Source organism: Abrus precatorius, unplaced genomic scaffold (genome assembly GCF_003935025.1).
Source record: "Abrus precatorius isolate BTA unplaced genomic scaffold, Abrus_2018 Scaffold8, whole genome shotgun sequence".
Classification (NCBI taxonomy): domain Eukaryota; kingdom Viridiplantae; phylum Streptophyta; class Magnoliopsida; order Fabales; family Fabaceae; genus Abrus; species Abrus precatorius.
The window spans coordinates 26,098,866-26,119,617 of record NW_020874428.1 but is presented as its reverse complement, the minus strand read 5'-3'; the positions used below and the strand labels follow the sequence as shown (position 1 = coordinate 26,119,617).

Below are 20,752 nucleotides of genomic sequence, written 5' to 3'. Positions count from 1 at the left end.
ACGTGTAATTTTAGTTTTTTTAATTTTAATTATTCAAATTTAATCTTTTTAATTTTTTTAATGATTAAATTAACACTTTTATTATAAAATTTTATTCAATAATCAGTATAAACATGGTGGAGATATGATATTTTATTAATTTGTATAAACAAATAAAAAAATATTTACAATATATTTAATTAAACATTCTACCATCAAACACATGAATCAGTTAATAGACCTTTATTTTAAATTAATTTGTAGTATCGAGTTTAAATTTTAATAAATATAATTATTTTAAATAAAAAATTGAACTTAAAGTTAAAAATCTTAATTTGAATATTTTAGAGTGGATAACTTAAATATTTAAAAAATAAGAGAGATTTAATGTGAACAATTTTATATATATATATATTGTGCCTAATTTTTTATAAAAAAATCCTTTTTTTTTCTTGTAAATATTAGTTTTTATCAATTTAAATATTATTTCTCATCAAATAGAATAAGTCTATAAAACTTCGTCAATTTAAAATTAACTAATACTCTATTACACAATTTTATTTTGACAAATAATAAAAAATACACTCCATTGCAGTGTTAGAAAAATAAAATAAAATATATTAAATTAAACTTATATACGCGTATACGTATCTCTCTCTACACGTGTGTCCGTATGTATATAATATTTTTGAGATTTAAAAAACAAATAAAAATTGTTAAATCTTTAAACTCTAACTTATGCAGTTTATTTCTAACTGCCCAGTACATTAGTTTAGCTATTTCGAAAAAAATTAAATCAATTTTAATTTTCGATAAAAAAAAAAAGTAACATTTTTTATCTTTTCCATAAATTGACTTAATTAACTATTGATTTATACTTCGAAACCCATTTTTCAAAATTAAGAATCCTTAGGTTGTCAAAGAATGATAATAATATATGCAGCTTAAAAAAAAAGTCACAGGCAAGAGTTTATGATTTTTGGTAAAAAATAAAGGCCCAATTGAACCCAAGTCCATTCCATTTTTAAGCCATTCAACAAACGCAACCTTATCCCTTATTGAATCGTATTGCGTAACTGCACAACGAAAGTGAGATATGATATATGGGCCCATTTGTTTTCTTTAACATTAATTAACACTTTTTGAAAAAAAAAAAACCTTATATATAATAATAATAATAATAAATATACGAACTATAAAGAAAAAAGAGGGATAAATGTTAGAATCTCATGTTTTCACGGATAGAAAAACATAAAAATTCTAAAGGATAAAATTTTTCAGCTGCTCATTTCTTTGTGTGTGACTCTTCACTGCATGCATCATTTTTCATCCAACTGTTTTAATTTTTTTTTTGTTAAAGAGTATTTTGTACCATATTTTTTTTGTATTCCTTACACAAGAAAAATACATTTATTTATGAGTTTAAAATTGACATTTTTATACTATAAACCAATTAGAGCATATAATAAATATGAGTTTTAAATTAATTATCATAAAAGTCAATAATTCTCCTTGATATAATAATCTTTTATATAAAAAATATATTTCAATTAAAAATGACAGATGTTGTGTGTGTTTCTTGAAGGTAGTGCAGGTTATTGCTTGTAAAGGTAAAGAGGGTTGTTGGTTGTGTAGTGGCTGAGAAAGGTAATGAGTGGTTGGAAGATGGAATGGGACTGTTCATCTTCCTCATGCTCTGCATGCAGTTGAAGATGTGGGAATTTACCAAAGTGATGAAGCAACTCAATTTCAATTATTACTGTGGGTACAAAGTACTAGTAAGCCACAATGAATGGGGGACCTATGGTATTGGGGTATCTCTAGTACATGGCATGTGAACAAATTCCCATGGTGAGAAACACAATTTCACCCCCACCACTATACATTACATATACTGCTCTTCAGTGATGCCAACAATAATCTTATAAAATTAATTTAAAAAATTAGAACTAAATCAATCTGCATATACTATGCAGTTTATATTTCAAAAATGTGCTAGAACATTTAACTTATGGAAGAAAAACTACTTTAGTGGTTCAAATTGTTCTATCAATGTATATAGGCAATCATTAATATTTGCTTTTCATGTTTCTATTTTGTGTTTGAAGTAAAACATGAAAAAAATTGTTTGTCTGTGAGTAAAAGATTAACATTCTAAGATTAAACTACACTTTAGAGTCTTAACAATAAAAAATGATCCTAATTTATATAATTCAAGAGATAAACACAACTTCAAAGATATGTTATTTTTCTAAGAATACAAAGGAACAAATGTGATCAACAAATGAAATTAAATTAAAAAAAGTATGTACAGTATATTTCTCCACTAATGTCCATCATCTTAGATTGCTTTTTCTTTCTACAAAATGTGTCTACCATGTATGTCATAACTTTTCAGTCTCCCAAAAAAGCCATAAGAGGGGCAAAATTTTTCTGGTCAGAGCAGCAACATCCAACTCTCAACCATTTTAGAGAAAATTCCTTTCCAAAGTTGATAATATCCATAGAATGACACAAATATCTGCAAAGCTATTTAATGTGTCAGCAGCAGCAGAGGGAGAGGGGCTTGTGGGTACTGGCACTGAACCAAAAACGTTTGCACCACTTGAGTTTGTTGTGTTCAAGATTGACGTACTAGTACTGCAATTTTAGACACTAAGTTAATATGATGTTTTTTTGTTCCAATTGAAGCAACATAACAAATGAAAGCAGATATATGTGGTAAGAAAATCACCACCTAGTGGATGGATATTGACATGTCCCTGTGCCTGTAAAACAAGTAAATGCATTCATCAAATGTTCTCAACAACCAAAAATAAAACATTACATGAAAAGCAAAGCGTGCACGCACAGGAAATTACACAAAAATACCATATGATGTCTCTCTCTCTCTCTCTTTCTTTTTTTTAAGTTTTGATGTGATGTGTAGAAAGAGAAAAAAATATAAATGCATATGATAAGTATAAATATACAGTATAAATGTTTAAAGTAGTGGTACAAATAACATAACTTCAAAGATAGATGCATTGGTTTTGTAAAAACTACAAAGATGTTTTTGGACAAAAAATATTATTATAAAAATTGACATGTCACAGTGTATTTACAAATTTATAATTAGTATAAAAAAGTTGGTCATCCCAACAGAAAAAAAATATTAAAAGAAGAATATATATATATATATATATAGTTATTTAAAAAAATATTTTTTAGAAAATAATTATTCTTCCGTGAATAATCCTAATCGATAATTCATAATTGTTGTCCAAAGCATTGGTTGATGTTATTGCGTTGAGTTCAAGTGACTTAATTTAACTATTATTTTCTTCTTTTTCATTCATACATCTTCATATTACTAGTTATTTATGCAGAATTTATGAAAAAATTGTGATGAACAGAAATAGTTCTAGATCTTTGTGACCGATGAAGGAGACTTTTGAGACGATGATTCCAAAAAGTAGAAGAAGAAAAAAAGTTGACTTTCGCATCACTCATGTGGCAGTTTTGTAGCTCCTACGTACCCATGTCACAAAGCCCATTCAAATATGAAAAAAGTTTCTCTTTTTTCTGTTCAAAATAGAACCCAACAATCAAGCAGTGAATGTGTCCGATTAACCAACGAAAGACACCCTACAACTCGCAATTTCTATTTACATTCTCAACTTATCCTACAACATCCCCATTTTTTGAAACTTGCTTTAAATTTAAAGAATTTTGTTAATTTCAGTCTTAAGATAAAGGATAAACAATTAATGATAATAAAGTTTTATTAAAAAATATTTATTGTACTTTCATAATTTTAAAATAATAAAAATGCATTTTTTTCATATTTTTTTAAAATGTTTAAATTCAGTCCCAAGGATTGAGGATTGAGGTTAACAGCCTAAATTTAAAATGCATGTAACATCATTGAAAATGTTGCATGTAACATAATATTTCTGAATGCATGTAACAGCAAAAGCCTTACCTGGGTTAGTGCTAATGATGACAGCAGTTCCACCAAAATTGCAGCTATTTGGAACAGGATTCTTTTGATAATACTTATTGAAAGCATAAGAAGCATGGTCATGGATAGAATTTGGGTTGTAACAGCTTCCACCAGGTTGAATTGCTGAACAATCAGCACCACCATAGCCACAAGCATAGTCCAATGCAACTTGCAAAGCAATCTGTGAGGCAATTGGGCTTGCAATACACCAGCTTGCACCTGAAGAAATTGGAGAATTCACTGGGGTTGGAGTGGTAACTGGGAGTGTGGAGGCAGGAGAAACTGTGTCAGGGTTGGAATTAGGATTAAGGAATGGTGGTGTTGAAATGGTGGGGATGGTGGGAACTAAGTTGGGAATGGTAGTGATGGGAGTGGTAATATCCTTTTGCACTGTAGAAATTGAAATTGAGGCAGTGAATTTTTGTTTCCCTTGTTGTTGTTCTAGTACATTCACATGTCCAGGTGCTTCCTTTTCTGTCCTACTTGAACCTGTATTTGAAATGACAATTGAATTACTTTGTTCTGTACTCTGTCTAAAGCATGTGAAGAGAGAAATCAAACAAAGATTTGAAATAAATTTAAGGCCTTTTCTTTTTTAAAGGGGGCCTAAAAAAGGGTAGCTGGATTCAAATTGTGCCTATGAATTCCACATTGTAGTGTGAAAACCAAAACTATTTTGCTATTCAATAAAAAAGTGGGAGAAATTTTAACTTAACTAATTATTATATTTTAGGCCCTTAAACCACTCCACTGTTTCAAAAGCCTACAATTTGGCATAGTGCATCTAGATGGACAACTAAAGACAGGTAGGGTACCCTATGCACAGAGAGAGCCATATATGAGTCAAAGCAGTTGGGCCCTTTGTATCTTTTCAAGAAACGGTGGAACTGGAGAAAGGTTGGATGCAACTGCTCTATGTGAAACCCCAGAAAGATGAGCTAGAAAAGGACTTGTTCAATTTTTTCAATGGCATGGCTCTATAATTGCTTTAGGGAATATTTAATGGAATAATAGAAGAGACAATATTTTGATCAAGGAAAATTCTATCCATAAAAAGAAAAAAAAATCATGGACACAAAAGGAACTCAACTAGTAAACTGTATTCCGACTATGGACAAATCAAACAGAACAAAAGTGAACTGCACCCAATTAGTTCAACATGTATATCCATACTAGTTGAACTAAAAAACTAGAAGAGAATAAAACAATTGAAATGCTAAACTTAAGAGAAGGAAAAGCGTTTTGTGGTTTCAGAATTCAAAACATATTCAAGGGGTTCAAAAGAATATTAAAGAGAAAAGCACAGAATATATACAAAAGATAAAGAACTCAAAGGGAAGCAACAGAAAACTGAAGAAAAATGAGAACCAAAGATAGTAAGAATTAAGAAACAATATCTTGAACCAGAAGCAACTGAGCTAGCTAAACATATCAGAATATAACCAGAAGAGATAAAACCAAAATTATAAACAAAAGGGAAGATAGAAGAAGCATAGAATAAACTAGAGAAAGGAAATTACCTGAATAGAGGAATTGGCACAGTAGGAGAAATATTACATAGGAAATTACACTCCTTTCCATATTTAATCTCACTATTCTGCTTCTTCTTCTTTGACACTTTCTGCTCCTCTCTTTACTTCTTTTTCAATGTGGTTTCCTGTTATAGTAGTTCAATGAAGGAGAAAGGAAGATGATATAAACTGGAGATGGTAAATGATCTAGAGAAAGAAAGGGAAGATGTTTGTTTTGTGGGCTAATGATGCAACTAAAAGTATATGTTTATATATAGTGGTAGTGGTAGACTATGTGTGCGGTTGTGAGAGACAAAGGAGAGGAATTGTGAAAGCAAAGATGGGGTGTGGTGTGTGGGAGAGTGTTGGAGGGTGCAAGCAACAAAAAGGAGGGAAAAGGTTAAAAAAGAAGTAAAGAAATAATTGTTTGGAATATAGGATGTGTATGTAAGCATGTAAGTGATGATTGTCATGATGGTGCTGATGTGTATATTTTGCCTTTTTCTTTTCTTCTCTTTTAACTGCTGTGTGTGACTTGTTCTTCTACTTCTTCTCCTCTTCTTTTTCTTCTTTTCTTTTTTCTCTTTATTCTTAGCAGGATATAAATCTAAAAATATAAAATGCCCTGGAATCTGTCACTTACTCAGTACTAGGTACAATTCAACCATATTGTCGTTGGTGTCTTAGATTATGTGAAAAATTAAAATTGCCAATGTCTTATTTGCAAATGGGAGAATAAAAGAGACATTGTAATCAACCTTCTTTCCTAATAGAACTTCTATATAAAAAACTCTGTTTCTCTTATATTTTTGTGTCTTGTCTATACACAGTGATGTTCCTACATCAAGGGAAAATGAAAAAGTATTGTTTATGGTTGTGATATTTTTGTTTTCAATGAAGGAGTAACATGGTTGGGTTGTTGTTTGACTGTGACTTCTAGTGTAGGAGCAGAAGTGTCATACTTATTACTGCCATTTGATTGTACTATCATCTTTTTTCATAATTTCCCCTTTAACTGATTCCATGTTTGTTGTAAAGAACGGTGGACATGATGTTGCAGCCCAACTCATGTCCCATATTTGTTCATCAACAGAAAAGTCAAACTTTCTTGAAGGAAACTAATTGTTAGTGTCATTGAATTCCCACTGCAACTTATCGCTTTTTTCAAAGAATTTATGGTGACTAGAACTTTCATTCAATTTTTTAATTTATTTAGTATTTTTTATGATATTATTATCAAGTCAAATTAAATTATTACAGGTAATAAAACTTTCCAAGTATTTAACACAATTATATATAAAAAAAATGTTTTTTTTTTACATTACTTTAGTATATGTGATTTGATATGTAAGTAGAATGTGGTTGGGATGATAAAAATTAAGGTGAAATTAATATGGCTGTAACTTTAAAAATAGTTTTCTAGATGGGCTAAAAGAGAAATGAATGAGCAAGAGACTGGTAGATCCCAAATTTATGACAACTAGTAACTAGTAATTAACATGGCAAGGCTCAAAACTAATTAGTAATAGAACCCACAAATGCATAGCTTTTGTTTGCCATTATTATAATTTGGAGACATTATAGCCGTTCATGTGGGTGGACCATGTGACAATCAGCATCTGATTAGAAACCAAATTCATTTGACCAATGGCCCAAATGTAACCTTCTAAAGCTCTATGTATGCCGCCATTCTAGTCTGCACTTTTTTTTTCCTACCCCTTTCTCAGACCATCCTAATCTTCACTTTGGACCAATTGATATTTTTTTGGGTACAAGAGACCAATTGAATTTGAAAGATATACATGGAATCTTTCACCAAAAATTAAACAAATACAGGGTATCATATAATGAGGGACCCTTTTTAGTTCCTAGTAATATAAGTTGTTTAGAATACTTAAACAAGTAAATAAGGGTATTAAATTGGGTTACACTATTGGAGCTAATTAGAGTGAAAATTGTATATAAAAATAGTTATTTGTATCAACAACCGTTGTTAACACTTCAACCTCAACTGAAGTGATGTGTGGAGTCCTTTAGAATTATACCATTGAAAGAAATAGTTACTTAAGTTGTATAAAATTAAAATAAGCAACATGACATAATGAAATTCATATACAAATTATAGATAATAAAGTCATGCAACTTTAATAAATTTATTATTAAAAATGTTATTGATGAAATAATTTTTGAATATTACTCCATTTTTTTACTATTGTTATGGAACTTGGAGAGAGAATTAGAAGTATATATATTTTTATCTTAAATCCTAAAATCCAAAAAATGAATGACATTATTTATTTATAAATAAATGCTATTCTTTTATAGTATTTGTACGATGTTACATAGTTTTACTTTGCGACCATACAACCGTCTGTAGTTGTAATGTCGGATCAGTGTGACTGTTAAATAAAGTCTTCTTTATAATAACGATTACATTATTTAAATTCTTAATACTACAAATAAAAATTTTCTGAAAATACAATTTACTTTTATTATTATTAAGTTCTGTTTCCTTGTGGATTCGATTTCAATATCTCAATCAAAATATCTTATTATTAATGCGAAGGCATAAAAAAATAACATTCTATCTTAATACATCGTAGTACCGTAAGGGCAATTTATGTGACAAATTAATATGGGTCATAGTGATAATTCCAATGCCTCAAATGATAATTTTAATGGAGCCCTTACAGATATTTCTCATGTTCTTCTGACAGATATGGTGTCTCTGTAATGATAATATTAGGATATATGTTTGTTTTCTTTTTTTAATTTTTAATTGATATTTGATTGATAATTGTAAAATATTATATTAATTTTATCTTATCTTTTATTTGCAAAGTTTTATTAAAACAGTGAAAAGAAAATTTTATTATATTTATTATTTACTTTATAAGTTCTTAAATGAAATATAGTATAACATTTTTATAATTATTATGAAGATTTATTAAATGAAAATAAAAATGCGCCTTAATACTATAATTTATTTATCATGATAAAATATTATTTTATTTTCATATTACATCTTATTATGTCTTGTGTACTGTGAACAAGATGATAAAAATAAGCTTTTATTTTTTCTTTTGAAAATTCTTAAAAGAAAAGTAAAGAAAAAAAATTAAAATTTTTATAATTATAAATGAAAAAATATCGATTAAAAATGAGAAGAAAAAAAAAAACAAACACACACACACAACCCTCAATTTATCATTGTTCTCCATTCCATACATTATCAAACAAATGATGAAAGAGATAACTGCGGCATTTCTACAGAAAGTTGATGTAATAATTAATCATCATCAATCATTTAAAGAAGCTGATCATGGCTTTGAACCCGGAGAATAAATTCAACCTTGTTCAAGATGTTGGTTCTAATTATAGTTTCCTTCTTTTGACATCCTATCATGAGAAATGTAAGAGGTTCTCACCATGTTTTTGCAATGCAGTGTGTATACCTGGAGGTCTCTTTCATGCAAGATATGAAACTCAATCTATCTAGGAATTTAAATTATAAATAAAAATCTTGCTATGTGTACAATTTAAATATTTTTTATTTTTTTTCTTTGGATAAAAAAACATATATCAATATCCAGCACAAAAGGAGTGTGTGGTGTCCACTCATAATTTGTAGGTAGTTAGTCCGTGATTCTTGTAGATTCTTCACAGTTTTCTAACCTTGTTATCCACAAGGACCATAAACAATGTCAACTCTTTGTTCTCAACTTTCTCCATCATCACTACCCTCCATATCAAAGTTCATCTCTCACCAACCATGCTCCACATACACTTAAAGACTTCCAAAACATTTGTCCCTACATCATAAAAAGCTGGTCTTGCAAGAATATTAGTGTCCTCACTTTCTGTGCTTCTTCATGGGATGGTTGTAATATTGGGTCTTGAAAGGGACTGGTTTATCCGTATTAGTGTCTTATGCATTTATGCTAATAGTGGGCAATTCAGTGAAGCTAGAAGAGTGTTTGATGAAACATGGAACTTGATGATACTTGGTAGCTTGCAATTCAATGATTGTTATGGTATTGCTAAGTGTGAGGAAATAGATGAATGTAGGAGGTTGTTTGGTAGCATGCCTACAAGTTTCCAAGTTACTAGGAATTCTATGATTACTGTTTTAACAGCTTGTAAACATTTGGGAGCAACAGATAAAGTAAGGGACTATTTTGCACTAATGATGAATAAGTAGGAGATTGAGCAATCAATAGAACTAATAAAGGGTATTCTGTAAAGCTAAATGCTATCATATGGGGATCTTTGGTGTCATATTGTAGGAAGCATGGGAATGTACAGATTGCAAAACGGGTTGCACAAAGAGTCTGTGAGTTGAATCCAAGTGATGCCAGTGGGTATATGTTCTTATGTCTAATGTTCATGCTGTATCCATTAATGTAAAGTAGATCTTATTGTATGTACTGAAAATCATAGCATTCATTAATTTGTTAAAACAATTGTTAATACAGCATAATAAGCATATCATCTTGTTAAGCAATATCAATCTCGGAAGAAAATATTTAGAATTAAATTTAACTACTTAACAATAAAATTTTATTAAAAATAAAATATTTATTATATTTTAAATACTTAAACTCGTTAACAAAATCCTGGTATTAATATGTATAATTAGTTAGTAGTTATCAGTGACAGCTAATTAAGCAACAAAAGTAATTAGTAAACGAGAATAACAAACATATATTAGTGACAGCTGATTAAGCAACAAAAGTAATTAGTTAACGATAATAACAAACATAAAAAAGGGAGGGAAAATAAAAGTATACAAAAAGAAGGCATCGAAGCGCGAAAGTGTTTTAGAAAGAGTGGGAGCAGATAATGGAGAAGAAGAACGACGCTGCAAAATCTGAGATTGGACCATCGTTGAAGAGCTTCATGGAGAGCATTGGCTTTTCTAAAGAAGATCTGAGAGCTCTAATCATTCAGTGTAATATGGATCGTGAACTCATCACTGAGAAACTTACTCATCAAGGTTCACTTTCTTTCTCTTTCTTGTTTTCAACTTTTTTAAGGAATTAAGAAAGAAACCGTTACCAATCTTTATTGTTTTGGTTGCAGCAATTATTCAACATGTCACCACCAAATGCCAGGGAAGAAAACAGGTATTCAACGTTCTTTTTCTTTGCTATTTGGCTTTGTATTAGTTTTGGTTATTTGTTGTATTCCTATTATTATCATTGTTGTTGTTGTATTTAGATGGAGAATGCTTTGGCTGCACAAACCCAGACTGAACAAGATCTTGTGCAGTCATTTTATAATGGTATCCTTTTAATTGCTCAAAATTTTTCTATTCTGATTTTATTGTTTCATTGCCTCTAACTGTTAAAATATTTGAAATTTTTGTCAGAACTTGATCAGGCCATCAAGATGGCAGATCTTGGGTTAGCTACTCCTTCAGTTACTTCTGACACAAACTGTGTTATTGAAGGAAATAAGAATAGGTGAAATTTTCATGCAATTTTGTGGATCATGAAAATGAAAACATTGTTTGATTTTGTTTGCCGGTCCTACTATGATGACACAATGGTATCAGTATGAATGTTGCAATATGCAGTTATTTGTCAGTAGCATATCCAAATATTCATCTTAGATCATTTTTAAAATATTGATGCAGAGATTCTTTTAGTATTAATTGTGGAAGACAGTCTCTAGGAACAACTGAATCCGTATCAGTGCCTGCCCAAGTCTCTTCAGGAATCTCTTACTCCAATATTGTCAAATTCGGCAAGCAAGCTCAAGATGTTTTACTTAACCACGCTAAAACCTCTGGAGTTTATGAGTCTGGAAAATCAGGGTCAAGCTCAAATCATCCTCCATGTCAAAGTCAGTCTGAACAGCCAATAACTGGAGATTCACAAAGATTCAACATAACTGCATCATCAACCGCTAATGAGACATCTGAGCATCCAGGCTTAAATACTGAAGTTGGTTTGAGCAGGAGCAGCCAATTAGATGCAGCCCCAGTTTCCCAAGTGGATGTTGCCAGTGGCAGTGTGATTTCAGACAAAATGGAATTTGCTTCTAAATCTAATACACAAACTATGAGCAGCACCAAACTTGTACCTCATTTTGACTCTAACTTAAGGAATATCGGTTCCTCCATTTTTCATAGTTCTCATGAGCATGGCACAGGTAACCACTGCAACGGTAGTTTGAAATTTAGAATTACTTTTCTATTGTTCTTTAAACCATTGTTGCTTGTAATTTTCATTTTTGCGTCATCATTGTATTAGTTGGAATTTTGCCTTCAATTCATTTCTATATTAATTAATTAGTTTCATGATTTAATGCTCTTTCGTAACCTCTTTCTTTTGTTTCTGGATCACAGAAATTTTTATGGAGAAAAAAAAAGGGTTACACAAGTAGTAGGAATGATAATATATAGCAAACCATCAAACACCTCAACTGAACTATTAAATGCAAAATAGCTCATCAATCCATGCCTTTGAGATTTATGCAGCTGATCCCTCCTAAGACACATCTTAGTTATAGATTTTATTAAATTGTCTTTATCCGTCTCAAGAAAGGGTTTTATAAACAAAATGGAGTGAACCTGGAATTTTAAAGCTGACTAGTTTGAATGGTGCTAAGTATAATCCTAAACTTCCGTGCATAAGTTTGTGGAAACTTGTCATCTACTTGAAATAGAATCTGTAAAAAGTATTAGATCAGTCGATTCTTCTATTTAAATGATTCAAATAAGTTGACTATTGATGCCTTTGTAGACGTGCCATCAGCTGATTCAGATTTTCGGCAGTCAAATATTAGAGACCTTGAACTAAGGGAGGAACAATCATCAGGAGATAACCGTAGAATAGCTGAGTGTCCACCCTTGAGTTTTAGTGCATTCAGTGGTGGCAGTAATTCTTCATCGTCTGCAATACCAGCATCGTCTGCATTCAGTGGTGACTTGAAAGAGGAGGCTGCATTTTTAGATGGTTCTTTGTCTCAATACTTAGATGCAAGGTATCTTTTTCATTGAGTTTTTTGGTATAGCGTGGTCTATTAAAACTAATTTTCATCCTGTTTTATAGCTGCAGAAGTTCTATAAACCAAGACGATGAACGATTTAGATATAATTTTCTTAAAGCAAGAATTGAGCACTTTCTTTCATCAACTAAGCAAGAGCTTGAAAGGCATGATAAACACAAAGCCATGCCATCTGTTTCTGGTCCTAGTTTTAAAAGATCTCAGTTGATGAGGCCAGGCTTGCAGAGCGGAAATCTCTCTGGGGAAGTGGTAACTCTAATACAAAAAATTCGAGTTCTTCAGCTTGTTTACTCTTTTTTTTTTGTCCATATTGTTTGCCTTTATTGTCAATGCACATGTAATTGTCTTATGGCTTGCATATTGAGCTTTCGGTGAAGTTGGTTTTTTACTGCCCTAAGCTTGTGATTCCATTGTGATCTCAATGAGTATGGGTATGCTATGTTTGAATGGGCCTTGTTAATGATATTGATTAACTGGACCTAATAGTTATGTCATTGATATTCTTGCCAGCCGTTGAACCCTGTGACACCCGGTGCCTTTGCTCCTCCACAGAGAGTTGAATCTCTCCAAGACCTTATGGCACGGCCCGCCAAAGGCTTATCTGACACCAGAGGATATCACGGCCTAGCCCATACTAATCCTCATGGAAGAGCATTTCCTGGCAGTATTGCACGTACATATCACCAATATTCAACTGGCACGAACTACGGCCATACACCAAATAGGAGTGAAATTCCTCCTGTACATAGATTGCCTCCTGCAGTTAATGGAAGTTTTGGCTCTTCCAACTATCCTGGCTCTTCCACCTATAATCCCGTAAGTTTTCTCTTTAATCCATCTCTCTCTGTCGTATTCCTTGGGGTAACTTCATGTAACTTAGGAAGCTCATTTCTCAACATTTAAGCTTACTGTTTATATGAGGATGAATATGTTTTTGTTTTTTAACTAAAGTTGTTAATGTATTGATGATCAATAGTGTACTTATTTGACTGTTAATTACATTGGGAAAAAATGACTACTTAAGAATGATCGTTGGCTCATAATCCAGTGTGTTGTATTATTATTATTTCATCAATCACATAATTACGTTTTACTGTCATTCTTCTGACAAGGGTACACATCCTTCATTGGATTATGGGGCTGGATCAAATTTGTTTAGACCAAGAAACACTTTCCAGCAAATTCCTCGTTCACATTCTGAACATGGTTCTCAGGTCCCTGTTTTTGAAGAACATGAGTGGCAACAACATGATTTTCAAGATCCATCATCCAATGAACCACATCTACGTAGGCCACGAAATCCTTGAGACCTTACTTTATTTTCTAGCCAGGCCCAGGTTGCCGGGGAATTTTTTTCATTAATTTTGTTGTAGTCATTGGAGAGTTACTGATATTACAAAAGCTGTCATTCTTTAGTTGCAGAACCTGACAGGCTGTCATGTACAGAACAGAATTAGACATTATTCAATGAAATTTCTCTCTTCTCTTCCTCGCCTTTCTTTTTCATGAGGAATTATTTTATAATACATGAAATCATAATACATGCAATTGTAATACATGAGTGGTCAATGGTCATGTTTCTTATTTTCTTCAACGAAAGTTATACTGTTGTAACGGCACAAGGGAATATCTTTTTAATTTTTAGAAAAATTAAAATGAGACTAACTCCTAAAAAATAAAAAGTATAAAAAATCTAAATTAATTTTAATTTACAAAGACCTCTTTATATATATTACTATTTAATATTTTTTACTCTTATAAATATTTATTAAAAGTTTATCCAAATTAAGTCTAAATTTTTAAATATTTATAATTTCAAAACTAAAATGACTGATATAACTTTAGTAATATTATTACTTGGTCACTCGTTAATCCTAACTATGTTTTATTGTCATTCTTGGGTACCTTCCTTGGTTCTCGAAGAACATGAGTGACATCATGATTTTCAATGTGTTTTACGTGGTTGGTTGGATGACAAATCTTGAAAATCATGTTGCCACTCACGTTCTTCATAACGTGTGTTTCTTGTTCTAAACAAATGTCTTGATTCAATCTAATAATCCAATGAAGCAACGGTACCTTAGATGAAATAATAATAATACAACATTGGATTATGTCATCAATACATTAACAACTTTAGAAAAAATAACAAAAACTCATTCATCCTCAGACAAACAGTTGTTGAGCAATGTGCAATGACTATATATGTGTGTGCTATGTTCGAATGGACAAAACCTTGTGGCACGGCCCTCAACAATTTAAATAGATGATACGATATCACGTCCTACCCCAGAATCATAGTTATTGCATTTCCTGTAGTATTTGCAGACATTGTGTTGTGGAACGGATTCAGGTTCTACGTAAAATGGGTTTTTCTTTTTTAACCTTTAATATTTTGATGTTCTACTTTAATGGTTTAATGCTATTTTATTTCACGGTTAATTGTGACTATGAAAATGATCTTTAGCACATTAGAAGTGGTGTGGATAATGAGTGGTCAAAAGCTAAAGATAATTTTCATAGTCAAGTAAAAATAAAATAGGTGGAACATGAAAACATCAAACATTAACATGCAAAAGAGGTGCTGATGTTACCTGAAGGAATACGACCAAAGATGGATTAGATAGAAAACTTGCGCCAAAAAATAATTCATACATAAATATATTAATTATAATTTTAAAATATGTGTGACTATATGTCTTCAAAATATGCTGTGCTTTGGTGGCACGTTGGCATTACGTGAAAGAGGTTGAGTACGTCACCATCAGCACCGTAGCGGTTCTCTTCGTCTTCTTCTCTTCTCTCTGCGTCGGTCCATTAATGCCTTCGCTTCTCTGCTTCTCGTATCGTATTCCTCCTTTTCTCAATCAAACGACAAGTAATGTCCTCGTCGTTCATCACGTACTCTCTTCCGTTGCATGTCGTTTTATCGTTCTCCTTTTGTGCTTCCCATCGTAATTCAAATCATAATAATATCGCTATTTGCAGACCTTGTAAATTGTGCTTGATATTAGTTGATTTTGTCTAGTTTTTCAGATTTTAATTTCTGTGTTATTAATCATTATATCCATTATCCAAGTTTACGTTGTTCATTTCTCGTGATGATGCAGCCATTCATGGCCTTTAAATTAGTTTTGATTGTCTAATCAATGGTAGTCGAGGCTCTAGTTCCTCTTCTTGAGTGTGACATGCAAGCTGTGAATGAAGATTATTCACCTTTGCTAAGAGGTGAAACGAAGAAGATCCATTCTTCTATCGCCCGAGATAACATGCAAAACCGGGAACTTTGGAACAATGGACTTATTTGTGCTTTTGAGTTCATCCGGGGATCTCGGAAAATGCAATCAGCAGCAGCAATTAGAGAGGTGACTAAGAAGAAGGGTTTTCAGGGTAATCAAAATGATTGCTTAGGGAGGAGAGTGGCTAGTGGAAACAGCTTGCATGAATCGATTTTGCCAACTGAACATGGGGTTGGGGATGTTGATTGTTTGAGTGACCATGGTTGCAGTGGCCAAGTTTACCAGCCACCACATTTTCAAGGCAAAGAGGCTCTTCCAAGGAGTTACTGGAGACCAATTGGTTGGGATAGAATTTGTGAACTTGTCCAGGCTGTGCATGGCGATGCTGGTTGGGCTTTACAGCCGTTTGATTTCACAGATGATGAGAGTGATGTTCCTGTTGCAGATGTGGCAACTCCTTATTGGGAGCGGCCAGTGGGTCCCATTTGGTGGTGCCATTTGGATGCTGCTGATCCATTTGTTACTGCATGGTTTGGTAGCTCTCGCTGGTTGCATCCTGCTATCAGTATCGCTTTGCAAGAAGAAAGTAGATTAATAAGCGATCGAATGAAGCACCTTCTGTATGAGGTAAATAAACTAGTTATATTTGAGAGTGAAATTTACTAATAATTATTTTTTTTTGAAGAAAATCAATTTGCTTGTGTCCTGCCTGATCATTGGTTGCTGTGCTTTTCAGTAAAATCAATGGTTCAAACTGCATATGAAAAGGCATTCAATTTTGTAAAATAAGCTTTGATCAATGTCTATTTTGATAGGTTCCAGTTCGAGCTGCTGGAGGATTGCTATTTGAACTTCTAGGGCAGTCTGCTGGTGATCCATTTGCTGAAGAAGATGACATTCCCATTGTATTACGAGCATGGCAGGCACAAAACTTTTTGGTGACTGCTTTGCATGTTAAGGGTTCTGCATCCAACATCAACGTGTTAGGTATTTTAGAAGTTCAGGTCAGTTAGTCATTTTTTCTTTCATTAGTCAGAAGACAGATACAGATCCTCTTTCAAACAGTTATTCTGTTAGAAGCATAACTTTTATTATTTTTATCTTGCCTTGAACTATGTTTTGCAGGAACTGCTGGCTGCTGGAGGTGCTAACATACCGCGCAGCATTCATGAAGTTGTAGCACACCTAGCTTGTCGACTTGCACGTTGGGATGATAGGTTAATATTATTAACATCTTGTAACCAACTTGGAAATTTTTTATTGGTTTTGCTGTTTATTTGTATAATTTACTCTTTGCCTTTTTAATTAGTATTTTACTTTTGTTTTTCTTCACTGGTAATTCTATAGGGACCCCATATAAAAGATAAACATAATCTTAATTGAATCTATTGGAAATGGTGTAATTAAATTTAAACTTAAACTCTGAAATATATGCTAAAAAGAAACATACCGTGTGGCATGATGCAAGCCACCGTGTTGCATGTAAGGTGTAAATTCATGATCTATGATAGTAAAAGGATTTTTGGTGCTCTTCATGTAAGTGAAGATTATAAATACTGAAAGTCTTCATCATATTTATACAACTTCAACAATTAATCTTGTAGTTAGTAGATGTATTGATTCTTAATTTATTTTATACTTCCATCCAAGAAAAAATAATAGAGAAAACCAGTTATTTCTATAGAAAGGCACACATTGCACTCTTGAGAAGACATGAATAAAGAGTGAAACTAGGTTTAGAAAACCCATGACTTGATGGAATGAATAAAAAGAATTGAACAGAGATAGATAAAATCCCCTTTTCTGTTCCTTCTTACTGCTGTTAGAAGTGAATGGTTGGGTCATAGGAACTCAGGAAAGTTAGAATTTCCCCAAAGATCCTGCTCTTTTGGGCATCAGATTGGTTAGCAGGGTCCTAATGGCTTTTGCTCCAGAATTTATTAACGTCTTTTGCTTGTTTCATATCTAGACCGAATTGGGTTGTAATTCACTCTTTGTTTCCTCCTCTCTTCAATTTATTGTTAACAGTATTTTTTGAAAATAATCAATTTCCTACTCATAAAATCTGTTGCGGTTGTTTAATTAGTTTTCTTCATGAGAAATATAAAAGTTTCAGATCTTTAAGAATAATTTATTTCATATTCTTCATTGATCTAAAATCATACTTAGCTGGGATCACTATTTAATATGCACTGTCATCATAATTATTTATTGCTAATGCGTGTGATGTTACAGGTTGTTTCGTAAACACATATTTGGGGCTGCAGATGAAGTTGAATTGATGTTTATGAACAGGTGATTGCATGTACCTTGGACCATCATTATATAAGAACTTAGGAAGTGTAATCGGGGAGGGGGGGTATATGTTTTTTTTTTTTTATGTAACTTAGATACACAATGCTTTTTCATTCTTGACAGGAGGAACCATGAGGATTTGCATCTATTCACTATAATATTGAATCAGGAAATTAGAAGACTATCAACCCAGGTATGGTTGCTGATTATGCTGGAGAGTTTTATATTCAAAAGGGAAAATACTTTATTTGGCAGATGTGATTCTTAATTTTTACATTAACTAACAACATGCTTGTGAGTACTTGGTCCGTATTGTTGCATTGAGAAATAAGAAATTATTCTAGTATTAACTAACATCATGCTTATGAGTTAGTGGTTCATATTGTTGCAATATGACACTCTTCTCCTGGTGCCTTTTCTGTCCATTTATTTTGCTCCTTTTTCTGAGAAGATAACAACAAGAGTAAATGGGCCTTTTTCTTCCTCCATTAAATTGTTTGTAGCGTGAAGTGCTAGAAAGAGGATGAGGGAAAAGAAAAAGAGCAATTATGAAATCATTAAGCTATATTGTGAAGTTTTCAGCTGCTTTAAATGTGGCCTAGTGACACTGATTTCGTTAGCAGCTAAACTTGGTCAGGGGGGAGTAGTTCAGCCCATGCATAATAGAATTATAACCCTGACCAATACTTAGCTTAGTATTTTTAAAATTCTTATGAGTTAGAAGTTAATTCCCAAGTATTGTTTGAAGTTTCAATACTGGTTTGTCTGTTATTTCATGATGCTTGCTTACATAAGTCAAAGCCGCCTTCTGAAATAAAATAGTGTCTCTGAATGTCAGTCTTTCCAATATCTTTTCTTTTATACAAAATGTATTTTAAAATTTGTTATTTTTCTTGTACATAAACCCTAAATAAATACAAAATGCTGCGGAGAGTGAAACTTTTACATATCATATAACTTTGTTGATTATGTCGCTCTAGTCATTTAAGTTGTGTACTGTGAAAATTAGTAATTATGTAATCTTTTTTGGTACATAAGTAGCAATTATGTAAGTTGTGTACACAAATTTTACACATGTATCTTGATTTTTTTGTACGACCTAGCAGGTTATAAGAGTGAAATGGTCACTCCATGCACGAGAGGAGATTGTTTTTGAACTTCTTCAACAGTTGAGAGGCAATGCAACAAGAGCATTGCTGGAAGGAGTAGTGAAGAGTACAAGAGAAATGATTGAGGAGCAAGAAGCAGTTCGAGATCGCTTATTCACAATCCAAGATGTCATGCAAAGCACAGTCCGTGCATGGTTGCAGGTTTTGTAATCTTTACCGACTACTAAACTATAATCTATATATTAATAGGTTAGAAATGTTTCATTAAACTCATTTTTGATATATGCCTAAGTTCATAATTTGGATAGTATAAGTGTGCAAAGGATTTATTTGGCATTATTACTGGTGCATGATTTTTATTTTTTTTATCTAATAAGGGGAAAAAGATAATCCTCTTGGATTGACCTCTATCTCTTTGGAGGAGTGAAATAAGAATTTGCTCTAGTTTTTTATATTTAAGTGGAAAATTAGTACTTCTAATATATTTACTTATTTTTAGTACTTCTAATATATTTACTTATTTTCCTTTTTTATGTCACTGTACATTCACATGTGCTGGTCTTTGCTTTGTCTCACTCTTTTTACTTATTTTAGGACAGAAGCCTCACTGTTACACATAACTTAGGAGTATTTGGAGGTTGTGGCCTTATTCTGTCCATAATAACCGGACTATTTGGCATAAATGTGGATGGGATACCTGGAGCTTCGGGAGCTCCTTATGCCTTTCTTCTATTCTCCGTAGCTCTCTTTGTGCTAGGAGCAGTGCTAATTGGAATTGGATTGCTTTATCTTGGGCTGAAAAAACCCATCGTTGAAGAAAATGTTGCAGTGAGAAAACTAGAGCTTCAAGAGCTAGTCAGGATGTTTCAACATGAAGCAGAAACTCATGCGCAAGTACGAAAAACAGTGCCTCACAAGGATCCTCCTCAAACTGCAGCAGAGAGGCCATCAAATGGTGCAAATCTTCGTTTCATGATGACAAAGTTGTTCGGTCTATAGATTTTTATGAGGCTATTATATGGTGCAAGATATTGACTTATACGGATGATATGCCAAATTATGTCTTTGTTATCAGCTTCTTAGGTGATTCTACCAAAAGATAAGTTGAAATGTAAAAAGTAATTTTTCGGAGTTCTATTGGACTTGAAAAATGTTTTATCCCTTTAAGTATTTGAGTAATAATTTTAATGATTACTAATGAATCTACAATGCCCCCTTTTCTTTTCAACTTTTAATTATTTTATTCGCCGGTGGAACTATTTTGGGCCACCCCTGAGGAAGTTCTTAAAAGAAATGAAATGGTATTTCATGAGTTACTGTTGCCCTTTGAAGTCTCACAGGGAGAAGAAACTGACCCAACTGTTTCTTAGTTTAGTTAGTTTTAGTTAGTTATAGTTAGTTATAAGGCAGGTATCCTCTACAATCGGGCGTATTCATTCTCTGTACACCTGTATTGCATTAATATCGTGTACATATTTAACTTAAAAGAAATATCGAAACCACTGATACCGTATTCATTGACCTTCGGCATACAGTCAACGGGTTCCTCTTCCACATAGTTGAGGTCAAAAGCCAGATGAAATTTAGGGGTTCTATTTGGAGCATATTATAGTGAGACAC

General features: G+C 32.4%; 2 protein-coding genes across 2 annotated transcripts; one reads left to right on the top strand and one right to left on the bottom strand.

Moving 5' to 3' along the window:
* Window positions 1–2,447: 2,447 nt before the first annotated feature.
* On the bottom strand, window positions 2,448–5,566 carry LOC113874554 (PLASMODESMATA CALLOSE-BINDING PROTEIN 5-like). The gene is made up of 4 exons (XM_027512775.1): window positions 5,485–5,566; window positions 3,944–4,453; window positions 2,717–2,747; window positions 2,448–2,619 (listed from the first exon to the last, which is right to left on the bottom strand). The coding sequence occupies exons 1-4, from the start codon at window positions 5,543–5,545 to the stop codon at window positions 2,448–2,450; spliced, it is 774 nt and encodes a 257-aa protein (XP_027368576.1). The 5' UTR covers window positions 5,546–5,566.
* A 10,072-nt stretch (window positions 5,567–15,638) lies between these two features.
* LOC113874553 lies at window positions 15,639–20,131 on the top strand. The gene is made up of 7 exons (XM_027512774.1): window positions 15,639–16,355; window positions 16,544–16,732; window positions 16,854–16,945; window positions 17,964–18,023; window positions 18,147–18,216; window positions 19,130–19,333; window positions 19,727–20,131. Exons 1-7 carry the CDS (start codon window positions 15,639–15,641, stop codon window positions 20,129–20,131), a joined length of 1,737 nt encoding a protein of 578 aa, XP_027368575.1.
* Window positions 20,132–20,752: the final 621 nt, after the last annotated feature.